We start from the raw sequence: 16,843 nt of genomic DNA, 5'->3' as shown, positions 1-16,843 counted from the left end.
CATTGCACCACCACTACCGGCCACCGCCACCATCCAGCACCACCACCTTCCACCGCCATCACCGACCACCAGCACCACTGCCGACCACCACCACCAGCACCGTGCCATTGCACCACCACTACCAGCCACCGCCAACACATGTCGCACCGCCACCTGCACCACGACCGCCCACCGCCATCACCGACCACCAGCACCGCTGCCGCCCACCACCACTACCATCATCTCCATAGGTAAAATAGGATGAAACCAGTTTTGGTTTCATCATAAATAGGATGAAACCATAATTGGTTTCGTGAGAATTCAAATGCAAAAAAAATTATAAGAGGTATTATACATGTCCATTGATAGAAAAGACATCATTGAAATGTCATGATTAACATGGCATGTCTAAATGCTATTTCGGAAAGCTTCGAAAACACTAACGGATGAAATGTAACTAAACAAAGTGAACCTTAGTCGAAGATCGATCATGTTTCCAGAAATGCATATATAACCAACTATTGTAACCACAAAAAATCTAAACAATCCATTCAAAATAAACACAAAATTACAAATATACAGATGTGTTGTTTTGCAGATATATCAGTCATAGTCTAAGAATGAGATAAGATGGATGGAACTGTGCAGATCTTAATTAAAAACTCACAGGGATGAATTTGCCATTGTTTTTGGCCATTAGCGCGATAATAGTTATTGGATAGAGAACCTTGCACTACTCCTGATGGACCCAGCTTATCTTTATACACTAGGGGAGAGGAGGAAGACTTGTTAGCTGTAGGTATATTTTTTTTCACCTGAACTAGGGGGTATGAGCAGCAGCAACATTGGCGGTTGAAGCAGCAACAAGTGCAACAGGTACATATAGTTTTGATTCCTCAGGACTAGCAAAGAGAGATCCTAAAGACATCTGATCTCCTCCATAATTGACTCCACGACCCATTTACCTGAAACACCAACAAGATTGGTTTCGTCAACATAAAATCTGGAATAAAAAAATCACATATTAGATGAAACAAAAAATGCATCCAAACCTCAGCAACATTATTAGTTGCAGCTAGAATTCAAACCATACAACTACCTAAACATTATCACATGTAATTCAGTTTCATAACATTTTGTAAAACCCCCACCAACAATATTATCATATGATCAACAAGATTGATTTCATTGACAAAAAATTCCAAAAATTAGATGAAACCAAAATAGGTTTCAACAAAAATTAGATGATACCAAAATTGGTTTCAACAAAAATTAGATGAGACCAAAATTGGCTTCAACAAAAATTAGATGAAACCAAAATTGGGTTTAGCAAAATCAAAAAAAAAAAAAACAGATGAAACCAAAATTGGTTTCGTGCAAGTTCATTCTCAGTATCTACACTGAACATATGTGGACTTGTTGTGTACCTACAAAAGAAATTAAAGAGGTATTATACAAGTCAAAATGACAATTAAAATAATTCAATGTAATCGAAATTCATGAACTATATATTGGCCGGTATTTCTATTCCTATTAAATTCATGAACTATATGTACCTAAAAAAGAAATTACAAGAGGTATTATACAAGTCAAGACCCTGGATTCCTATTCCTATTGGTTTGTGCCTCATATTTTATCTTTTTGCACTATCCACTAGGTAGCAGCTTATGTCAACAACTTTGTTGAAATTTGTGGCAACAACTGTTGTAACCTGGTCCACAAAAATAGGGTAAAATAGATTAGTGAGTAAGTTTCTAAACAGCGAATAAAGCTATAGTAATAAGTTATAACTCAAACAAAAATAGCAAAGGTTGACAAAGCTGCATGTTTACCTCAATCTCGTACTTGGTATACATCTTCTTAACTCATCACCCCGATAATCAGCCAAGCCTGGAGCCTCATTTGGGCATAACAAAAATCATTTCCCATTAGTCTGGCCCGTTTCATGAAAATACCAGGAACCCAAAGGCCATCATCATCAACATAATCATTTCAAAGACAATAACAAACACGACAGTCATCTCCCTTATCCCGACAAACCACCAACAATCTCAGTTACAAAATCCATTTCTTAAAACCACTACTAACCTTCAAAAGTAAATACAATGACGTGAGTTAATTCACAAGAATATATGGACTTGTTCCACAGTTAGCATGAGCTTAGGGGATACATTGATACTGAAATGAAGAAACTCATTTTCCTGGATTATGTTACAATCTCTAAAAGGCTATGATGATCCAAGATGCATCCACCACTGAGTACGTAATCCAGCACTAACTGACTTATGTGTATAACACGTTAAACTGAATGTCATTTCAGGCTACTCAAATTACTTTCTAGAAACAAACAAATCATTTCACAAGTATCTATTAATGAATCACTGAACTTGGTAAGAACATAACTAACAAGTAACCACACGTTGGGGACTGCAACTAAAGGTAACCAGTCTTTTTGTTGTATTATCCGTAGCTAAGTTAAATAGACACAATAAGGTAATCATCAATGGAGAGATCCAGTCTTTTTGTTGCATTTTTGTTGCCGTAGCCTTAAACTTGACTAAATCTTTAATACTACTACATCTAAAATGGAGTATAGCAAAGGGGAACATACACAATAAAAATTCAGAAAGCATAAAAATAGAGAAAAAATTTCAATTAGGGTGTGGAATTGACCCATTGTGAAGTAGTTCTTACCAGTGTCTATGAAGATTCATCTTGTTCCTTTAAAATCTGAAAGTGTACATATGTTGTATGAATATGAAATTAATATGAATTTAAATCAAACCGAAGTTGATGTGATGACCAATTTTGACAAATCCAGTTTCAGTTCATACCAATTTTCAGTTGTCTATAACAGTGTTGCTTGTGTTTTAGTGGTGGTGAAGAAGGAGGGTGATGGTGAAAATGGAAGAAGGCAAAAGCAAGTAAATTTAGGCATGAAATTGAAGAAAATTGTTGGATCCAATTCCTCAGACCCTTGTTAGGAACATCGCCACTTCATCATCCTTTCCTTACAAAATTGATCTCAATCATCAACTCGTCACCAAGCCATCTCTGTTCTTCTTGTTCTTCAATTGCAATTACAGTCACAACCCTAATTTCAACAATTTCTTCATCCGATCTTACAGAATCATCAAAACATCACCAGATCCACCTGTGTTTCCTTCTGATTTTTAAAATGAAACTATGGTTAGGGTTTTGATTATGGTTGCAGTGACGTGGAGAGGAGTTGGGGGTGGTGATGTTTACGGTGGTGGAAATGGTGTTGGCGGTGAAGGAATTGAAGGAGGCGGAGGAGGGTGGTGATAGTGGTGAGATACGGAGGTGCAGTAGTGTGTCGGGGGAGAATAAAGTTGTTGGTGTTCGTAGATCTATTGTTTCTGCTGGTGGTGATTGTGGTGGGGAGACGAAACAAAGAAGAAAAAAAGGAATGAGAGAAGAAGAAAAGATATAAAGGGTATGTTTGGCTTTTTTTTAAAATAACAAAAATTTGGGTTTTTGTGTCACTTTTTAATCAAATTGTTTTAGTTTATTAAAAATAATATGTCTGGATTTTTTGTACCACAAAGTTGGTCACCTAGGTATTTTGTCACTAATTTTGCATTTTTAATGATAACACATCGTTATCATACAACACCCGATGACACGCACAAACCAAAAATATTTGTGCGGTTTATCAGATGGCCAGCCGTAGTGTACCAAAATTGGAGAGGATTTTCCATGAGCAGTCACATTTCCTTCCATTCTTTCCTTGTACTCCATTCGAATCGTAGAGCTTGTCAGCAGCTTCCCAAACCCATGCAGGTAATACGCCCGTTTTAGTGGCATCCTCATGATTTGGATTCTCAGCACACCTATTGTATGGTGCAGTATAATCAAATATCTCTCTTTCTCGCAATCTCCAATGCTTTTCCGTGATTCTGTTATATGCTTATATGCTAAGACTTGAAGTTTTGTTTCAAATCACTGCGATTTGAAGTTGGGGATTCGTCGGAAGTATTATTTATATTTCGTTAAAATTGTTCCATGTGATAGAGGTGGATGCAGAATTAAGTTTCTTGTGTGTTTTGTTCTTAATCTGCTGTTTTTAATACTTTGATTTGTTTCAATCAAAGCTCTGGTTTGTGTTTGGTTCTTGTTTTCTGGCGTTGAGATTTGTTTTACGATAGCTTTACCATCGTCGTCGCCTGTGAAGAAAATAGCCGACTTCCTCGTCTATTTTCTGGTTTCACATTTGTTTTTTGTTTGTCGGTCGGGTTGTGGATCTGTATGTCCCACGCGGGTCGGTGCTTTTCATTCGTAAAAGTCAAAGTTTTTACTCGTTTTGATATGTCCCATTTCTAAGTGGGTCTTTTGGTACGTCGCAATTTCTTCATGTTTATGATTTCGGTACATCATGAACCTTTAAGAAGAAATCTTTCTAAAACAATCATCCTAGTCTTTGGGTTTTCTCCTAACTTGCCCGTTAGTTTTCTCATCTGTTCGTCCTACCCATCACCTGCATCGCATTTTATTGCTCTCATTGGTTCCTCTTGGATTAGTCTATCCCTGACACACGGTTGGCAACTCTTTTTTCTTCTACGGTTAATCACTTAGCTCCTCAGCTTCAATTTTAGTACAGCTAAATCTACTAGTAATGCTTCTTCAGTTTACTTTAGTTTAATTATTAGACTGTACTAGTAATGCTTCTTCAGTTTACTTTAGTTTAATTATTAGCTACGGTCGCAAGTGTAATTTAGTGAAATTGCAATAGTTAGTTTATTTAGTCTTTATATCTTCATGGAAGTGCTATCCTAGCACATTTTGCTTGTATTAGTTGGAAGTGCTCCCTTATAAAGCACATTATTTAGGTTAGTTTTTCGTTTCAATTTAGTATTCTGTCTAGGTTAGCACTGTAGCTCAGTGGTATTAGCATCCAGTGTTCAACCTTCCTTACATAGGCGCGAAAAAGGATCCAATAATTTTGTACATCATCAGCACACGCTGGCGACAAGTTATGGATCAAGTGGATTCAGAAGAAGGTAATCAAGTATCGTTTGGGAAATACACCACAACATCTGGATATATTCACATGACTACAACATCGGATCAACTGCACTGAAACCTTCTACCACCATCAAAATTTCTCTGGACGTGTCCGTTAAAAATATAGCTTTGCATACCGCTTTTCTTGTGGAAAGCATTACCGCAACCGTAGCCGCTTGCTCGACTACAACAACACCTCTCGATGCTACTTTGATTTGAAGAATGGTGTTTACATTTTACTCCAGTGTGTTGTCGATATTGACCCATGGTCTATCAGTCCAAATGTAATTGATGAATCTTTAGGCAACAAATTCCCTCATGTAATAGTTTAATACAATTCATGCTTTAAAAAAAGAAAAAAAAAACAAAGAGATAAAAGCGCTACAAAGTAAGCAAACAACAAAAAAAAACACAAACTAATGCAACCTGAGAGCAACCACAGTCACGACCAAATTTGGGTACTAAACCCAAATTTGGTCCCAGAAAGTATCGCAGTGGTGAGGAGTAAACCCAAATTTGGTCGCCAAATTTAGGGTTTGAGACCAAATGTGGTCGTCGGCCCAGACTAAAAAAGATATAGTGGGACGGAAGTATTAGGAGCGTATGATATCAGGCGTAAGTTTAATCACCGTATACAATCAGGCGAGCATATAATCACCGTATGAGTCAGGCGCATGTATTAACTCCGCCCCCTTCAAACGCGTCAGACGATGTTAATACTTACGCCTGAAATGGGACGGATGTATAAAGGGCGTATGAATGAGGCGCAGTTATAAAAAACGTCTGGGTTGGGCGCATGTATTGTGAGCGTCTGTGTCTAGGCGTATCTTTAATGTACGTCTCTTGTCCATCTACCCTCCGCGTTTCTTCATTAGCTTCTATCAAACACAAATGAAGTTGCATTTCTCACTGAAGCTGGTTGTTCTTATCGAAAGGAAAAAAATCTGAGAAGGGTTCACAATGGTTGGAATAAAAGCCAGCAGTGGTGATGGTTTTGAAAGCTAGATGGATTTTTGGAGTTCAGGCATGAGTAATGATTTAATAAACTTGGGATAATGATGACCTAACAGCATCAACAGTGGATACAGGAGATGCTGATGTTGCTTCCATTGTTCCAATCGGTTGATGGCTGCATACAAAGGAAGAATGGATCCTCAAATTTGCTCGAGTATGGTACTGGCCGTTGATTCGTACAACTGAATGAGAGATAAAGTTCACGGCAACAGAACGAGATGCAGAGTGTTAACTGGTTGCTCGAGCTGTGCTATTGCCGGAAGATGGAGAAATGGAACAGTGGCGTCAGGGGTTGTTGGCCGATGGTGCTGTGACTGATATGGCATTGCTCGTGTTATGCTCGAGTTTGAGAACTTTTGGAAAGAATGATGGGTTGGCTGATATTAAGCTACTGCAATCGTCGGTGTTGGAAAAAGAAGAGACGAAGAAAGATGTTAGACGAATTGGTTTCACGACACAGACGCAGTTTCTATCTGCGTTTGAATGAGACGCCATTTGTAACTCCGTCCCAGCAAACGCAATTACCATCTACGTCCCGTGCACGGCGTGAATAATACCTACGTCCCATTCAAGCGCGCATTATACCTCCGTTTCATTCAGACGCATATTATGAACACGCTCCATCAAAAAACGTGGATATAAGTTGCGTCCCGCATCAAGCGTGGATATAAGTTCCGCTTCACCAAAATTTGGTATTCTCCCACTGGGCTTGAACACACGGAAAACCAAATTTTTTTGGTTTTTAATCTGGCTTTTGGTATTTGGTCCATCTCATGACTGTGGTTGCTCTGAAGGTCCAGAACCAATGCAAAAGCCATGTTCAAGCTCAAAAAAAAAAACAACAAAGAGAAGCTAAAAGGCGCTACACACTAAGCAAACAACCAAACAAGGCAAACATCAAGATTCCTTCTTAGCTGAATTTCTTCGCCCCCTGCCAAGATGTTCTGACACTGGCCTTGTCCTTCACCCCTAATCTTCCGAGCTGAGCTCCCTTTCCTTCTTTGATAGCTAAAGAGGAACCTATTTTCCTCCTAATTCTAAGTCTGATAACTGATCAACGGCCACCTTTTGGTATCCTCCTTTCCAACTCTTTTTTGGTGTCTCCATCTCCTCCGGCCCCTTATTTTCTTCTACCACTACTTTCACTATTACCAAGATTAGTACCCCAATCAAGAAAATAACAAGACTAACTGCTAATATTGTTGACTTGTTCCATTGATAAGATGCCCACAGTAATTCCAAACTAGAGGAAGATTCTTCATTCCCATCAATTCTTTCCTTGTACAAAATAAAATCTCCTCTCGAATCCAATGTTGCTCTATATACATAATCCTCGTTAACATTTTTACTAGTTCCGTCTTCGGGTTTTCGCTGTACATTTTTGTCTTCATAGAGTATTTCAAATATTGCACCATTAGAATCTACAATATATAGCATACCAGCAGTGTTTAAACTGAGGCTTGCCGGTGGAGTTGCTGGTCGCCCAAACCAAGGCTCACCAGATATCCGTGCTTGAAACTCATCATAAGCATTGGATATGATAACTGCACCTTCAGCCTTATATATTGATATTTTGTACTCCCCTGAATTGGAGATTAGATGATCAGCTCCTCCGAGCTTTAACTTTTGACCGCCGAGAAGTGTATCAGTAGGATAATCAAAACTTTCCCAAACAATTTGAGAATCTGAACCATATAAAACAAAGTTGCCATTATCATGCAGCTTCGCATATGACACTGTTTCTGGTGCATCAGGCAGCAAAGGTTTCTCTCTATTGTCAGGTAGCATCCTCAATACCAACTTTCCTTCCCTGGTAAAGAAAATCGACGAGGGTTTGTGCACAACCGGAATAAGATCTTTATGATTAGCAGTCCAAACTAGTGTTTTGTGAGACGATTTAACAAACCATATGCCAACAGTATATTGATTAGGAGACCATGGTAACTGGTAGAAGCCAAAAGCAATGTTACCCGAAGGAGAAAGCCAGTAAGGACTCGCATCATTCATAGAAAGAGATGAACCTCTTGTTATGTTGGTGACGGAAGTATCATTCAAAGATGAGGATTCAACAACTAGTAGTAATAATAAGAACAAGGAGAGAATTACCTGGAGAAACTTCATGTTTATTAGATTGACGAAAGAAAATTGCAAGCAGATTGTTTGTGGTTACAGGGCAGCAGTGATCACTTCTTTATATATAGGCTCAAAAATAATACAACTTCCGGAACTAACAAGGAACTGCTAAGTTATAAATCTAATCGGATTCTGAAAACGGAATCAGATCAGAATACGGAAACCCATGCCCTTTCGGACAAATCTGGCGCCCTAGACCAACTCGGCCATATCAACTGTTGTTTTCTGCCGTAACACTTTAAACTTTCGTTTCTTTTATTACAAATTTTCAGTGAAAGTTAAGGTTACACAGTGAAGGCTTATGCATTACATTTCTAAAATCCAGTGGTTTAGACTAGCAAAATAACACAATACATTACCAAACTTTCTATTTACTACTCCCATTTTTACAAAGCAATGAAAATCTACAACAGTTAAAGAATTTTGATTCGCGATGGTGATGTTAAGGGTGAAGCATTATGGCATGTTGCTATCGGCATATTTCTTCATCAAAATATTCCAAGAAGTGTGGCTCCGGCAAAAACGAGAAACAACGATCCCCCAAAATAACCAACCTGTTAAGACATTATTTGTTTCAATAAAGGCCGATCAGAAGAAAAGAATTGTACCGATAAAATAAATTCAAACTGCAGGCAGCATTGTCTATAAGTTGCAACTCTAAATGCCCCTACAGAGAAAAGGATTCTTATTTAACATATACAGAGAATTATTTTGACCCACCAGTTTCTCAGATATATAGTTCGCAAGTAATGCTCCACCAATAATCGCAACTAATGTTGCTAGCAAGTGTCCAGCAATAGCTCCGCCAGCCACACCCCACGGTGACTGTTATATACAGATAAAAAGGGATTAACTATACATGGATAAAAGAGAAAGGAAAAAGGAGAACATCGATATTATGAATTTCCAGTATAGGAGTTCAAGATTAACACACAGCTTACAGTTCATTCACAAGTCACAAGTTAAACATGTATGCATATACCTGTGCAGCACCTAAAGCTATTGTTGCTAGCATTGAGCGATCCCCCCATTCCTGCAAGCATTCACAGAGCTTGTGAGTATTCATATTTCATCCTCGTTATCATCATCGCCAAGTTATGTGAACCATTAAAATGATGAATTTTGATAATAACAAATATAAAGAAAAGCCTAAAAGCCTTGACATTGTTGACAATACATGAGTAGAATCTGGGTGCCCCTTAGGCAACGTGGGATTTTATAGAAATCCATTTATAAAATGCAGTATAAGACTCTATTATACAACTGTTAGCTGCAGGCAAAGTTCTCCGTCAATTAGATCGACAAAAAGGTGACCAAGTTATTTTTGTCCCTTTAATAACTAGATACAGACCTGAAACCCTAACTACCAGCATACAAAATGAAACCAGTATCTATTTGGAGTACTGCACTCTGAGAAATGAATCTCTAATCGCCATTTAATTACTGTCTTTGACACTCACATACATATGGCGCGTCTTCATGAGATACTACCAAGAGAAATATATATATATATATATGAATTCATTTAACAAATTTGGAGCACTCCTACGTGCAAATAGATTTTTATTTTTTCTAAGTATCAAACGAGATTTTAATCAAAGGAAGGTCACTTGCAGCAAAGAATACGAGGCTAAAAGACTTCCAGATTATTTCAAGAGGATTAGTCAGCCGCTTTGCCACCTGCAGTCATTGTGCACAGAATTTCAGAATGGGAAAAACGAAGAAAAAGACCACAAGGGTAGCGTACAATTAATGTGTGTGACCTTTTCTTTTACAAGCTCCTCAGCTTCCATATATTCCCCGAGTTCGGGGCTATTTTCACTACTCTCTGCCACCTTGGACGGAAGGTCCCATGCATCCTTCAAAGATTTGAGACCAAAAAACATAAGAAGGGTTACTGCAGCATATTCTCCAACTGGCAAGGCTGTTCAAATTATCAGAAAACAATTGGTTGAATTAGGAATGAGTTGATTTAGAAAACAAAATGCAAGAATGGTGACAGAACTTTGTTTCAGCCTATGTACTTGAAGCAACAAATGTTTTTCTAAGCATATTCCTCTCATCCAAAGTATAAGTATTAGACCCTGATTTGTAAAGGAACTAGTCAAGCTTTATCTCATTTTTTGAAAAATAGTTACTGCTAATATATTCTAACTTCCATAATTTTAGTTTTCCCCATGAAGTATTGGGTACTCTGAAAACAAAATATTGGGTACTTTGAGAATTTCACCATGTTTTCAGGACAAGTTATTATCTATATGCATGTAAACATCCAGTAGATGTGTTTTAGCTCAATTTGAAGAAAGCGGTCTTTCATGATTCATGCATGAAGAAGTCTATGTAAATCCATAACCAGCAAGATACTTATCTTGTTCTTGGGTCTCATATTCCATAACAGAAACAAAGAAAGCAGTGGAAGTTGGTTCTACTTAGGGAGGATAAAATACTAATGAGGTTTAAAGTCAGTTGCCTAACAAGTTTATTTGCTCTCAAGATTTTTTATGAAGCACGGTTGATGAATGTGTAGCAAGGCGTTAACTCTTTTTCATATGATCCTTGCTTCGTTTCACTTCCTTCTCACTGGCAAATGATCTTTTTTTACTACTTTTTAGAGGTCATCACAAGGCATGAGAATTGGCCGCCAAATAGAGGAAACCAATTTAAGTACTACACAGTGAGGCTGCTGAGACTCGGATAATAGAAATTTCGAGAAGAATTGCTAAATACTGACATAACAAAAGAGATGTGTTTCTCTATATTAGCTGAAAGATATGACATGTTCAATGTACATTATGGTTGGAAAAAGTCTCTGTTAACTTACTTGTCTGAAATTGTGCCGGTACTGACTGAAATACTCGTCCAATTATCACAGACAGGACTGTCATTAGTGAAAGAGCGCCCATTGATCCTAACAAGACCTGCAGGTTAATTAAACAGTATGTTATAGCAATAAGAGAGATTTGTTTGAAGAAGAATATCACTCATTTTTTTTTTAGCTGCGTCCTGTCTTCATGAAACATACCAATCCCAGTTTCTTTGAAGTTTAATTAAAGTTTTTAATCTCACTACATTTGTGGTAGTAATGTACAAACCGCACAGATCAGATTGGCTGCATTGTAGATGATTGTAGATGAAGCAAAGCAGATGGTCGGGGAATTTCAGAAAGGCCAGCCTCGCCATAAATATATTTTACAAAGTTTACTTTAAAGGTATGGCAATTTATGACCCATAAAATTTTATGGATCGTTTTAAACCAGCATTTTGATAGAGTTAGACCGTCTTGTATTGAGGGGAGCCTCGCCAAAACTTAGCCGTTAATACATGGGTAACCTTGGTTGTCAAACCTAACTCATACATTCTGTGCATATGTTTACTAGGTATATTCTCCCAATATCTTTTCTGGTGGAGAGCAGACTAATTTCCTAAATATATGATTCATATATTTAACCTAAATAAGGGTAAAGTAGGTAAGGTACACCTAAGTTCGTAACCTAATATTTCTGTCTTAGTAGCACGGCTCAAAACTCTAAACAGACCTATCCAATCACTATTCGGTCAAACAAAACGCAAAATGACCTGAAACAAATGAAATGAGCCATAAACTCCTAGAGAAATAACATATATCGAAAATTAAAACATAGAGGGGGAGAATGAAATACCAGTCCTTTTTCATATTGCATGGCCAACAACGCAGCAATGAAAAATGTCTGTTCGGAGAAGCAGAGTATCAGGCTGTATTTATATTTCAAAGTGCTTTGTAACAGAAAGAAAAAGCTAATAAAATCATGTCAGTTATCAAAATGATAATGTAAGAATTCAGAAAATAAATAACTGTGTTGTGCCAAAAATAACTTTTGGCAATCAAAAGGTAAGACTAGGTTTATAGAAAAACGATTTGGGTGAAAATGAAGATGTCATTTATGGTTTAGCAAGCCGGGGGAACAGTTACCTTGTCCCCTATTTCAGAAACAAATATCAATGTGAATGCAGCAGTGAAACCAGATTTTGCAATTGCTGCTAGGAGAGATGAAGGGCCTCCATTAACAAAAGCTATCAATAGAAATAACAAAGCACATCCGACTAGCACAGCAGAAATAGAGGCCACATACGGAACTAGATCAGGTGGTTTTTCCCTGACAAATAAAAAAGTATGATTCAGATGTCTAATGAGAGAAAAGAGCTAAAAAAAAGTTTACGCTACATTGTTTCAGCATTACATAGTTAGAGGTTGCCATGTTATCTGCTGACTCAGTCGCTGGTTTCTAATAAAGACGCATTAAGTGTGTTTTGCTTCGAAAGAAGAAAATTGCATCGAAGAAAATGGAACTGTTAGAAATCAGAAAACTATTGTGGTACTGCAATAGAGAAAATCATAACTTTTTCCTGTTGGTAGACAAATATAATAGGAGAATTGCTAATTGTGGTTGTTCCATATAAAACTTCTATTTTTCTACATGACCACTAGATAAATGTGTAAAGCTTTTTTGTGAAAATTTTAGGTTGAGATAAGTTAATTTTATGCATCTGTAGATACAAGATTCATTGTTTGGTCTTTTACAGAGACATGTATGTCACCCAATTTTCTGACCCACCTAACCTAGGTTAATTGATCTACCATTTATAAGCAGTGGCCAGGATCATAATTTTTTGGCAAATCCCAAATAAATTTTGAAGGCTCAATGACTCCATCTTCATAGTACTTCTTGAATCTATTACAATTTCACTTTTGCCTCCACTGAGAAGTAAAACTCATTCTTAGTGTGCACACAGTATTGAACACATTGTCTTACTTGTAAAATTCTAGGTTTGTGCAATTTCATAAGTTTCCCTTTTGTCTAAGGTTACAAGTAAGGAAAATTATTACACAAACATACTCCCAGTTAGGACATGCTTAGAAAGTTGTCGGCATGGAATGCAATTAGTGCTGAAAAATAAAACAAAAATGTTAAAACTCACGATTTTGGTTTATCACTCTCTGTGATCTTTTTGTCGCCGTTTTCTTTGCTTCCATCATAATCAGGAGATCCAATACTAAGATTTGATGCATGAGCTCTTATTGTGCCACGAGCTGAAGTCAGATTTCCTACTCCTCCATGTCTTACTACAAAAAAGATACATTGACTATTAGCAACTTTAGATAATGAACCGTACAAAAAATCTGACATTTGTACATGGCAGTGCATAGAAAATGTGATTCAATGAGAGCCAATCCATTTAAATTACAGAGGCCTTTAAATAAAGACTAACACCTTCAGTAATTCAAGGGCCATAAAAGACATCTAATCGTTTTCTGAAATGTTTTACATGTCATATTTCAAACAGATACCAATCTCTAACTTTTACCTAACGTTATATCAATAAATGATACTATGTCTGTCAACTACTAAGCTTCAGATTTCTTCTGAGGAATACCGTATTAGTATAAATATCTACTACACAAGGAACCAATCTTCAAGGGCTTGGTTTGCAGTATTTAAAGAATTGCCTATAGGATCATTTAGATCATAACTTATTCAAAAAACGAGGTGCTCGTAGGAATTAGATAAACAAACTGGGGACAGGAACCTACAAGAAACGCACTGAGGCTGAATTCAGTAAGGTCACTTAAAGGATTTCACGAGTTAGAAACCAGACTTCTCCATTTAGTCATATCTGAGGCATAAACATACAATCCGAAACCTGAATGCTGGCAAGACTCCTCCGGCTAAGAATCCTTGTAAAATGCCTTACAATTGAGAGACTCTCCCACCCATTTATTACTGAGGTATGAATCATCAATGATGAAACTTCAAATACCATGAGTTCCTAAATGTTCATAAATTTCTCGCCGAAGTAAGATCCCACCATTCCTCGTTACGAGGTAGCCTGGTGTGGAGGTCAATTTCAATGTGGCAAGGACATCACACACCACATTGAGATGAAGACTCTACAACATAGATCTCTACTGTCGCAATAACCAATTGTACTTCATTTCGTGTAAAGCCTTAAAGGGGGAGTGCCACAGGCATCTATGGAAAAATGTCAGCTGCAACAAGTGGTATTGCTAATGCCCTCAGCAGAACCCCGCCGCGCAAGTATAAAAGAGACTACTACAGGAAGATAACAATAAGGATAGAAACCATGTCAATTATCACTATTTTTGTCATGAAGTTAATAATTGCTTTATCTTTATTTCTATCCAGAATTCTCTATGTCCTTAGTTGCCGTATGTACTGATTAATCGAGGGGGAACATGAGGAAAATAAACACCCTGAATTGAGAAATGGGAGGATTTATAAACAAAAATGGTAATTGCAAAATCAAATTTCATAATCAACAAAGAAAGATTAACTGTGGAGAAACAAAATTTGCAGAGAAAAAGAAAAGTATGTTTCATTTATTTAGGGTTTTTTTTACCTGAAGAAGCAGGAGAAGCTACTCCAGCTAAGTGGTTTCTGCTGCTGCAGTGTGTTACAGCTCCATTTCTTCGAAATTCAGCTAAGAGATTTGAAAGTTTAAGATGATGAGATAGTGAAGAGGAAGTACGAGGAGTTTTGATTTTGAGATGCAGAGTGGAAGATGGAGAAAATAGCGAGGATGGGGAAGCTGAAACTACCCAACTCCTCATTTTGATTCCACTTTGTTTATTCAGTTTCAGAGAGGGAGACAGAGATATTAATGGATGGTAGTACTTACTTAAACCGGGGTTGGGCAAATCTAAGAGGAACTTTTTTTTTGATCTAGTATGGACTTTTTGAGTGTCCCACAGTCCTAGTCACACACGACGCACCTACAGCATAAGATGCGTTTCCTTTTTTTGGGCCTCCATTTTACTAGTTATTGTCTATGTTATCCTTTCGACCTGGTGAGCGATTCACCATAGTCGGTAGGGCTGAGCATGTTTTCGGTTTTGCGTCCGAACCGAACCAGACCGATTAGGAAGAAACCGAACTGAACCAATAGATTGGTTATGATAAAAAAAATTCAAAAACTGACATTACTGATTCGGTTTTGGTTTGACCCCAAAACCGAACCAAAAACCAATGGAAAACCGGTGATGTTCAACCGTTAGATTAAAACTTAAAATTTAATCTGAACCCTTCGTTTTTCTTAACCTTAGTATTAGATATCATCGACCAATTTCTTAACCTCACTTCAATTCTCTATTTTTTTTCGTCGCCTCCTTCTTCAGTTCACAGAAGAGAACTTTCTTCTTCTTAATGATGTCAAGATTTGTTAAAATTCTACTGTGATTTTTTTTTTTTAAGATTTGAATTGTCAGTTTCAGAAAACTGACATACAGTCGATTTTCCATTAACCCAATGGGACAAATCGAAACCGGCTAAAACCATTAAGAAACTGAACCAATGGTTAATGGTTCGGTGATGGTAATATTTTTTTAGAAACCGATAGTATTGGTATTGGTTTGGTTTGGTTTGGTTTGGCTGAAAACCGAGCCGAAACCGACCATGAACAGCCCTAATAAAGTAATAATCGGCTAGGTCCGAAAATTTAAAACCTAGTTGTAAGTTTGTAACCGTGTTTTCTCGATACGAAGAACGTACAAATAATTGTCTAGGTTCATAATCAAAACATAACTGATTTTGGATGTATTCTTCACGAATGAAGACCACATTATCTATGATTGACTAAGTTCTGAGAAAGTAAAGTACTACAAGTGAAGACGGATTAAAGACGGCGTCTAACTCGTTCAAAATGATAAGTAGTCACCTTTATCTTGTAAATGACGAAAAGAAATTTCAACGTACTAAGAATCACTTAATTCCGATACCTTTTGAACAAGTTATGAACAAAACAGTGAAAGCAATTTTATGTTCGCAAATGTGCGGTTTCCGAATAATCAAGAAGTAAACTAATAATGGGGTATAAGATGATTTTGTTGAAGATTTGCAAAATCTAAAAGTTGGATCATGACGATATTGTAGATGAGTTTAACAAATTAAGTTAAGTGGGAACTGTGTTAAAGTATTAAGAAGTTTTTGAAGAACTAAAATCTCTTATTTTAGCCAAAGATCGTAATCTGACTGAGCAATATTTCATATCTAGTTTCATTAGTGGACTCAAGGATAAATAGAGGATGTTGGTGCAAATATTTTCTCCTGTAACTCTTTATCAAGCAATTTACCTTGCTAGAATGCATGAGGCTTTACTTGAAAATGCATCAAAAAGGAGTAAGGCACCAGAGTACCACCAGATTATGTCCCTAGCAATAAAAATTCTAAGGGTTAGTTATCACCCGTTAATAGCCCAAGATTACTCGATAAGGCCAGATGGCCTACTACCACCATCCCAAACAATCAATTCTCACTCATCAAGAAGTTATCATTTGTTTAAATGAGAGCCATAAGAGAGAAAATATTTTCTACAATTGTGACGAGATTTTTAAAGTTGGGCATAGGTGTGTTAAACAAAAAAATTCCATGCTAGCATGATGGAAGAAGATTCATCCTTTTATGAAGATAATGTTTCTGATGACAGACCCTTGATATATGAATTGAAGGAAAAAGTTGAGATCTCAGTCCATGCTCTTTCTGATAAAATTTCTCACTTAATTATTAAAAATCATGGTCTAGTAAGAAAGATAACTTTATCCATATTTATTGACAATGGAAGCACTCATAGTTTGATGGATCCTGATACTGCAACAAGATGTAGTAGTTATACTGAACCCGGTGTTATATTATTGGTTGTT

General features: G+C 37.1%; 1 protein-coding gene and 1 long non-coding RNA gene across 3 annotated transcripts; both read right to left on the bottom strand.

Moving 5' to 3' along the window:
- Nucleotides 1-500: 500 nt before the first annotated feature.
- LOC113296825 lies at nucleotides 501-3,397 on the bottom strand. Its single transcript, XR_003333159.1, has 4 exons — nucleotides 2,814-3,397; nucleotides 2,674-2,709; nucleotides 1,812-1,869; nucleotides 501-944 (listed from the first exon to the last, which is right to left on the bottom strand). It is a non-coding gene; the product is annotated as an uncharacterized LOC113296825 (long non-coding RNA).
- A 4,989-nt stretch (nucleotides 3,398-8,386) lies between these two features.
- On the bottom strand, nucleotides 8,387-14,847 carry LOC113296824 (protein PAM71-homolog, chloroplastic-like). Of its 2 annotated transcripts, XM_026545176.1 has the most exons (10): nucleotides 14,548-14,846; nucleotides 13,108-13,252; nucleotides 12,101-12,284; nucleotides 11,811-11,858; nucleotides 10,973-11,069; nucleotides 9,915-10,075; nucleotides 9,766-9,831; nucleotides 9,134-9,184; nucleotides 8,872-8,976; nucleotides 8,387-8,705 (listed from the first exon to the last, which is right to left on the bottom strand). In XM_026545176.1, exons 1-10 carry the CDS (start codon nucleotides 14,756-14,758, stop codon nucleotides 8,640-8,642), a joined length of 1,134 nt encoding a protein of 377 aa, XP_026400961.1. In that variant the 5' UTR covers nucleotides 14,759-14,846; the 3' UTR covers nucleotides 8,387-8,639. The 2 variants fall into 2 exon arrangements, with proteins under 2 accessions (XP_026400961.1, XP_026400962.1); XM_026545177.1 differs by lacking the exon at nucleotides 9,766-9,831 and having other exon boundaries at nucleotides 14,548-14,847.
- Between the last annotated feature and the right edge of the window lie 1,996 nt (nucleotides 14,848-16,843).

Source organism: Papaver somniferum, chromosome 7 (assembly GCF_003573695.1).
Source record: "Papaver somniferum cultivar HN1 chromosome 7, ASM357369v1, whole genome shotgun sequence".
NCBI lineage: Eukaryota > Viridiplantae > Streptophyta > Magnoliopsida > Ranunculales > Papaveraceae > Papaver > Papaver somniferum.
This window is presented reverse-complemented; position numbering and strand designations above follow the sequence as displayed.